The following is an 8547-nucleotide window of genomic DNA, read 5'->3' as shown; positions in this document are numbered from 1 at the left end:
CCTCTAATAAAGGCTGTGAAGAGTTGGGGTGTGCAGAGAGATTCTTTCTCCCCCCTCATCATCCTCACCCTCGGGGGGCTCCCAAATCCAGGTGAGGATGCACAAATCCCTCACCGCCCCCCGTGCCTCAGTTTCCCTCTCCACACGCACACAATTAACCAGAGCCGTGTCCCCACAGTTTATTGTGATATGCTGCTGCCTCCCCCCGCCCCAAACCGGGCACGGGGAGGGGCTCAATAAATACTTCAGCCTTAGCCCCAACCCCCTTAAAACCACCGACAGCGAAAAAAAAAACAACCCTCCAAACATTTTTCCCCTCCCTTGTCCCTGTCCCTGTCCCTGTCCCTGTCCCTGTCCCCTCCCCGCTCGCCCCCGCGGCCCCACCGGGGTGGCACCGGGGGCTGATTGTCGCGCTGAGCCGCCCTCCCCCCGACTCTGCTCAAGTCGTCCCAGGATTTTGAGGGTTAAATACCGGGGTGGGGCGCACGGAGGACCCGTTTGTACCCAAATTTGGGGTGCCCGGGGGTGGCTCTGATCCTTCACTCCCCACTGGGCACATAGGACCCGTTTACACCCAAATTTGGGGTGCCCAGGGGACCCCTCACTCCCTACCTGGGCACACAGGACCCAAATTTGGGGTGCCCGAGGGACCCCTCGCTCCCCACTGGGCACACAGGACCCGTTTACACCCAAATTTGGGGTGCCCAGGGGACCCCTCACTCCCTACCTGGGCACACAGGACCCAAATTTGGGGTGCCCGAGGGACCCCTCGCTCCCCACTGGGCACACAGGACCCAAATTTGGGGTGCCCGGGGGACCCTTCATTCCCCATCCCGTGACACAGGACCCAAATTTGGGGTGCCCGAGGGACCCCTCGCTCCCCACTGGGCACACAGGACCCAAATTTGGGGTGCCCAGGGGACCCCTCGCTCCCCACTCCGGGACACAGGACCCAAATTTGGGGTGCCCGGGGGACCCCTCACTCCCCACTGGGCACACAGGACCCAAATTTGGGGTGCCCAGGGGACCCCTCACTCCCCACTGGGCACACAGGACCCAAATTTGGGGTGCCCAGGGGACCCCTCACTCCCCACTGGGCACACAGGACCCAAATTTGGGGTGCCCAGGGGACCCCTCACTCCCCACTGGGCACACAGGACCCAAATTTGGGGTGCCCGGGGGGCCCCTCATTCCCCACTGGGCACACAGGACTCAAATTTGGGGTGCCCGGGGGACCCTTCATTCCCCATCCCGTGACACAGGACCCAAATTTGGGGTGCCCGGGGACCCCTCGCTCCCCACCCCGGGACTCAGGACCCATTTACCCCCAAATTTGGGGTGCCCAGGGGCCCCCCGGGCCCGGCCGTGCCTCAGTTGCCGTAGAAGCCGTAGTAGCCGCCGTCGGTGAGCGGCTCCTTGTCGTAGATGTCACCGTTCCGGGCCGGCGGCGAACTCTCGGTGCTCGAAGGATAAGGGGACACCCTCCTCCTCTTACACTCGTACAACCCCGAGTCCGACGAATCCCCCGACCCTAAAACTCCTGGAGGTTCTGCCGCCCAACCCTCCACCTCTTTCCCTTTCTCCTCTCGGGGCTCCCGGTACCAGCCCAGAGCCGCTGCGGTTCCCCCTTTAGAACCGAACTGCCCGGAGCTCCAAGGCGCCGTCACCCCAAAAGCCGCCGGCCCCTCGGGGTAATAGGGCAGCGGCGGGTGTGGGGCGGGCGCTAAGGCGAAGGGTTTGACCCCATAAGGTACCAATTTCCCCGCTCCGTATCCTCCTCCATCGTAACCGCCGTATTCCAACCCTCCGGGAGCTGCGGGTTGTTGTGGGGGGAAATACCAGGGAGGAGGGTCTTTGGGGGGCAGGGGGAGAGCGGAGCCCCGATCGCCGCCGTAAAAACGCCCCGCGGGCAGCGGGAATTGCTCGGGGAGGAAAGGTTGGAAACGAGGAGCGGGCAGGAGCTGCTGGCAGCCCGGAGCCTCCGGTGGGGACGGCGTCAGGCGGTCGCTCTCCGAGGTTGTGTACATCCTAGGAAGGAATTTTTGGGGTTTTTTTTTTTGTGGGGAGGGGGTGTTCTCCTGCCTTATGAGACAAGGAGGGGACAAGGAGGGGTGACACTCACGAGTCAAAGTTGTCCCGGAATCCTTTGGCGAAAGGGTTGTGGTCGATCTTCAGCTGAGTGATCTGAGAGGGGACACGGAGATGGGAGAGAGAGGGGGGGGACACGGTGGCGGCTCGTCCCTCCTCCGGGATGTCCCCACGCTGTCCCTTTGGCCCCCCACCCCACCAGAATGTCACCCTTTGTCAGTGCAGGGGGGGGCTGAAGGGGTTCTGGGACGTGAGGGACAGTCCTGGGGGGGACAGAGGGGAATCCGGGGGGAGGCTGAAGGGATCCAGGGGAAGATCCTGGAAGTTTCAGGGGACACAGGACACCGGGAGGCCTCAGGGACGCTGAAGGGACAAAGAGGCAGATCCTGGGAAGCTGAAGGGATGTGTGGGATGGTCCTGGGAGGGACAGTGGGGAATCTGGGGGGAGGCTGAAGGGATCTAGGGGAAGATCCTGGAAATCTGAGGGGATGGAGGACAGCAGAAGCCCTCTGGAAGGATGCAGAAGCAGATCCTGGGAAGCCGAGGGGACGTGAGGGACAGTCCTGGGGGTCACAGTGGGGAATCCAGGGGGAGGATGAAGGGATCATGGGGATGGTTCTGGAAGTCTGAGGGGATACAGGACACCGGGAGGCTTCTGGGATCCTGAAGGAGATCCTTGGAATGCTCCAGGAATGTGTGGGATGGTTCTGGGAGGGAGAGTGGGATGCTGAAAGGACCCAGGGGTTGGTTCTGGAAGTCTGAAGGGATACAGGACAGCAGAAGCCCTCTGGAAGGATGCACAGGAAGATCCTGGGAAGCTGAAGGGATGTGTGGGATGGTCCTGGGAGGGACAATGGGGAATCTGGGGGGAGGCTGAAGGGATCTAGGGGAAGATCCTGGAAATCTGAGGGGATACAGGACAGCAGAAGCCCTCTGGAAGGATGCAGAAGCAGATCCTGGGAAGCTGAAGGGATGTGTGGGATGGTCCAGGGGGGCACAGTGGGGAATCCAGGGGGAGGCTGAAGGGATCCAGGGGAAGATTCTGGAAATCTGAGAGGATACAGGATGCCCTGAAGGGATGAAGAAGGAGATCCTTGGAATGCTCCAGGAATGTGTAGGACAGTTCTGGGAGGGATATTGGAATGCTGAAAGGACCCAGGGGTTGGTTCTGGAAGTCTGAGGGATACAGGACACCCTGAAGGGATGCAGGGGGAGATCCTGGGGATGCTGAGGGAACGTGTGGGATGGTCCTGGGGGGTTGGATATTGGAACGCTGAAGGGATCCAGGGGATGGCTCTGGAGACGATCCAGGGATGGTTCTGGAAATCCGAGGGGACACAGGACAGCGGGAGGTCCCAGGGACCCTGAGGGGACACAGGGGCAGACCCCGGGACGCCGAGGGGATGTGTGGGATGGTCCCGGGGGGCACAGTGGGATGCTGAAGGGACCCAGGGGATGGCTCTGGAGACGATCCAGGGATGGTTCTGGAAATCCGAGGGGACACAGGACCCCGGGAGGCCCCAGGGACCCTGAGGGGACACAGGAGCAGACCCCGGGACGCCGAGGGGACGCCCCTGGGGTGGCAGGGACCCTGCAGACAGCGGTGCCGGCAGAGCTGACCCCGAGGGGAGCCCAGCGGAGTTTCCCCTCCAGCTGAGAACACCTCAGGGTGCGCAGGGGGATCACGGGGCCGCTCCGGGGTGGCTTTGGGGTTACCGCCGTGACCCTGGGGTATCCCACCGCCGCTTTCTGCCAGCACTCCGCGGTGTTTTTTGTGCTTTCGGGGGAAATTTGGGGGGAGATTTGATGCGGTACTCACATCGGCGTTCTGGTAGGCGGTGACGGCGATGAACTGCGTCTCGGGGAAGGCGAAGGTGTGCGTGTGAGGGGAGGGGGAGCCGCCCTCGCCCACCTCGCCCTCCTTCACCTCCGTGACGTGCAGCCGCGGCTGGTACTTGTGCAGAGACTGCAGCACGATCATCTGAGTGCGGGGAGGACAAAAAAAGTGACAACCCGCGGTGGTGGGGAGGTCACAAGGGACACCTGCCAGGTTGGCCGGACCCTCCCCTCACCTGGCTGACGTTGTTGGAGGCTCCCTTGTTGTTGGTGAGCTTCAACTTGCCGAAGGAAACCTCCTGGCGCATCCAGTGCGCGCCCGTGTTGGGAGAGTCGGGGTGAAGGTACAGGCGGTTCCCTGGGGACGGAGGGGACAGCGGTCACAGCGTCACCCCCACGCTGCGACACCGCCCGTCGGGAGGAGTTAGTGGGGAGTTAATTCGTTCTTTTTAGATAAATATCCTGTGTTAAACAAATACTGCGTCAAATGGCTCCGACTCCTTGAAATAAAAAGTGTGGTGCAACTACAAGTCCTTTCCAGGAATAGGAAAACCATTCATCTGCAAAATAAAAGAGGGAATCTCCACCAGGAGATGGGATTGTCAATGACCAGGTGATAACACCTGATTGGGATCTTATATCTATCGGGGTTGTACCTACATCGGATCGGGTGAGTGTGATAAATATTGGGGAATTAATTCGTTCTTTTTAGATAAATATCCTGTATAAAAATATACTGTATCAAATGGCTCCGACTCCTTGAAATAAAAAGTGATGGTGCAACTACAAGTCCTTTCCAGAAATAAGAGAACATTCACCTGCAAAATAAAAGGAGGAGTTCCCACCAGGAGATGGGATTGTCAATGACCCGGTGATAACACCTGATTGGGATCTTATCTCCATCGGACTAGGTGGGATAAATATTGGTGAATTAATTCGTTCTTTTTAGATAAATATCCTGTATTAAACAAATACTGTATCTAATGCCTCCGACTCCTTGAAATAAAAAGTGTGGTGCAACTACAAGTCCTTTCCGGGAATAGGAGAACCGTTCATCTGCAAAATAAAAGGAGGAATCTCCAGAAGGAGATGGGTGCTCTCCGGAGATGGGATTGTCAATGACCCGGTGATAACACCTGATTGGGATCTTATCTCCATCCGGTGGGGTGTGAACCCAAGGTCCCATAACCCCAATCAGGAGCCCCAACGCTGCCCAGAAATCCATTCCCCGGACCGGCAGAGGGAAAGAAAAGAAATAGGAATTGGAACATCCCCACAGTGGACAATGGGGTGAGGCAACTTTGGCAAGAAAAGCTGTATCAAACTGGAGTGTGTGTGTGAGGATTGGTGACCAGGGAGGACACTGGGATCTGAGGGTCACCCAGCATCGATCCCGGGATCTGTGCCATCTGATTGATTTTGACTTTTTTTATTTATTTTCCCCATAAAATTCTATTTAGCACAATTTTTTTAACCAATAAATCAGCATTCTTTGACTCAACCAGACCCATTATCTATAACAGTGAGGAAGAGGATGACGAAGGTGTGGTAAATGTCATGGATAAATTCGTGTATCAAAAATTTGCTGTATTAAAAAGCTACTCCAGGGCATCTCCGAGATTCCAAGACCCGTGGTGCAAGCTGTGAAACCACAACATTTGTAACAGAAATGACACGGCCTGAATTGGCTTCTTATCATTTATAACAGCGCCGTCCGATTGATTTTGGCTTTTTTTTTTCCCCCATAAAATTCTATTTAGCACAATTATTTTTTTACCAATAAACCAGCATTCTTTGACTCAACCGGACCCGTTATCTGTAACAGTGACAACTGGGCCTCCACTTCACAGCTGATTGACATCTGATATCAATCTTGATAAAAGATTCGGAGGATGATCAAATCAATACCCCAAAGACGAGATCCAGGAAGACTCCTGAATCACGGGAACCCCTTTCAAGACCTCCCTTGGAAATAAAGAGACACATCAATATTTGGACTGCCAATGGACTTAGCCTCAGGACAAATAAACTGTATAAAAACCCTACACCGGACCTAAAGTGTGTGGCTGAGGTTGGATGGTTCCGTTGTCACTGTCCCTCTGCCCACCCAGAATTCCTTTGATGTTGTCTGAATTTGTTGTGGCTTTTTAATTAATTTTTTTAAAGATTTGCTAAATAAATTCTTGATTATTTCGAATCGGCTTCTTATCATTTATAACAGCACCATCCCGATTGATTTTGCTTTTTTTTCCCCCCCATAAAATCCTATTCCTCACAATTTTTTTTTACCAATAAATCAGCATTTTTTGACTCAACCGGACCCGTTATCTGTAACAGTGACAACTGGGCCTCCACTTCACAGCTGATTGACATCTGATATCAATCTTGATAAGAGATCCGGAGGATGACCAAATTAATACCCCAAAGACGAGATCCAGGAAGACTCCTGAATCACGGGAACCCCTTTCAAGACCTCGCTTGGAAATAAAGAGACACATGAATATTTGGACTGTCAATGGACTTAGCCTCAGGATAAATAAACTGTATAAAAACCCTACACCGGACCTAAAGTGTGTGGCTGAGGTTGGATGGTTCCGTTGTTACTGTCACTCTGCCCACCCAACATTCGATCAATGTTGTCCGAATTTATTGTGGCTTTTTAATTATTTTTTTTTAAGATTTGCTAAATAAATTCTGGATTATTTCGATTCGGCTTCTTATCATTTATAACAGCGCTGCCCGATTGATTTTGCCTTTTCTTTCCCCCCCCATAAAATTCTATTTAGCACAATTATTTTTTTACCAATAAATCAGCATTCTTTGACTCAACCGGACCCGTTATCTGTAACAGTGACAACTGGGCCTCCACTTCACAGCTGATTGACATCTGATATCAATCTTGATAAGAGATCCGGAGGATGATCAAATCAATACCCCAAAGACGAGATCCAGGAAGACTCCTGAATCACGGGAAACCCTTTCAAGACCTCATTTGGAAATAAAGAGACACATGAATATTTGGACTTTCAATGGACTTAGCCTCAGGACAAATAAACTGTATAAAAACCCTGCACCGGACCTAAAGTGTGTGGCTGAGGTTGGATGGTGCCGTTGTTACTGTCCCTCTGCCCACCCAGCGTTCCATCGATGTTGTCTGAATTTATTGTGGCTTTTTAATTAATTTTTTTAAAGATTTGCTAAATAAATTCTTGATTATTTCGAATCGACTTCTTATCATTTATAACAGCGCTGCCCGATTGATTTTGCCTTTTTTTTCCTCCCCATAAAATCCTATTCCTCACAATTTTTTTTTACCAATAAATCAGCATTTTTTGACTCAACCAGACCCGTTATCTGTAACAGTGACAACTGGGCCTCCACTTCACAGCTGATTGACATCTGATATCAATCTTGATAAGAGATTCGGAGGATGATCAGATCAATACCCCAAAGACGAGATCCAGGAAGACTCCTGAATCACGGGAACCCCTTTCAAGACCTCATTTGGAAATAAAGAGACACATCAATATTTAGACTGTCAATGAACTTAGCCTCAGGATAAATAAACTGTATAAAAACCCTGCACCGGACCTAAAGTGTGTGGCTGAGGTTGGATGGTTCCGTTGTTACTGTCACTCTGCCCACCCAACATTCGATCAATGTTGTCTGAATTTATTGTGGCTTTTTAATTCTTTTTTTTTAAGATTTGCTAAATAAATTCTTGATTATTTCGAATCGACTTCTTATCCTTTATAACAGCACCATCCCGATTGATTTTGCCTTTTTTCCCCCCATAAAATCCTATTTCTCACAATTTTTTTTTTACCAATAAACTAGTGTTTTTTGACTCAACCGGACCCTTTATTTTTAACAGCGAGGAAGAGGATGAGGAAGGCCTCCCTTACCCGTCATGGTGCCCTCGGCTTTTCCACACTGCACCCATTTCCCGCCCTGGTAACGCCAGTGGTGTTGGTCCACCAGCACCACGTCCACGCAGACGCTGTAGTGAGCCACGGGGTTGAGCCCCGACAGGTTGAAGCTGAGGAAAGGGAACATGCGCCTGGAGAGGGAGAAAAGGCGGAAAAATTTCACGGGTGTGATCTCCTTTGGTGTCGCAAAGTGTTGTAAATACGTATTATAAAGTCGGCTTTTGGCAAGGTGCGTGCTGTATGATTAATAAGTTTGTGGTAAGGATATAAGTGTTTTATTTCTGCTGTTAATAAAGGGAATTAGGCATAATGGTAGTAGTGATAGAATAATTGTTTAAACTGTTTGTTGGCTGGGATAACATCCAATGAACATTTATAAAGAAAACTCTGCTATTGATACACCAACTATCAGATATAAATTTTTCTGTTTCTGCTGTTAGTAAAGGGAATTAGGTATAATGGTAGCAGTGATAGAATAATTGTTTAAAATGTCTATTTGGCCAGGATAACATCCAACGAACATTTATAAAGAAAACACTGCTATTGATACACCAACTATCAGATATAAATTTTTCTATTTCTGCTGGTAGTAAAGGGAATTAAGCACAATGGTAGTAGTGATAGAATAATTGTTTAAACTGTTTGTTGGCTGGGATAACATCCAATGAGCATTTATAAAGAAAACTCTGCTGTT

At 51.6% G+C, this 8547-nt stretch overlaps 1 protein-coding gene across 1 annotated transcript; it reads right to left on the bottom strand.

Moving 5' to 3' along the window:
* Nucleotides 1-1198: 1198 nt before the first annotated feature.
* Nucleotides 1199-7988, bottom strand: TBX21 (T-box transcription factor 21). The gene is made up of 5 exons (XM_066340478.1): nucleotides 7830-7988; nucleotides 4161-4282; nucleotides 3908-4069; nucleotides 2123-2184; nucleotides 1199-2028 (listed from the first exon to the last, which is right to left on the bottom strand). The coding sequence occupies exons 1-5, from the start codon at nucleotides 7978-7980 to the stop codon at nucleotides 1371-1373; spliced, it is 1155 nt and encodes a 384-aa protein (XP_066196575.1). The 5' UTR covers nucleotides 7981-7988; the 3' UTR covers nucleotides 1199-1370.
* Between the last annotated feature and the right edge of the window lie 559 nt (nucleotides 7989-8547).

The sequence above is a fragment of the Sylvia atricapilla genome, unplaced genomic scaffold (genome assembly GCF_009819655.1).
Source record: "Sylvia atricapilla isolate bSylAtr1 unplaced genomic scaffold, bSylAtr1.pri scaffold_92_arrow_ctg1, whole genome shotgun sequence".
Lineage (NCBI taxonomy): Eukaryota > Metazoa > Chordata > Aves > Passeriformes > Sylviidae > Sylvia > Sylvia atricapilla.
The sequence above is the reverse complement of the archived record's forward strand: the minus strand, read 5'-3'. Positions and strand labels throughout refer to the sequence as shown.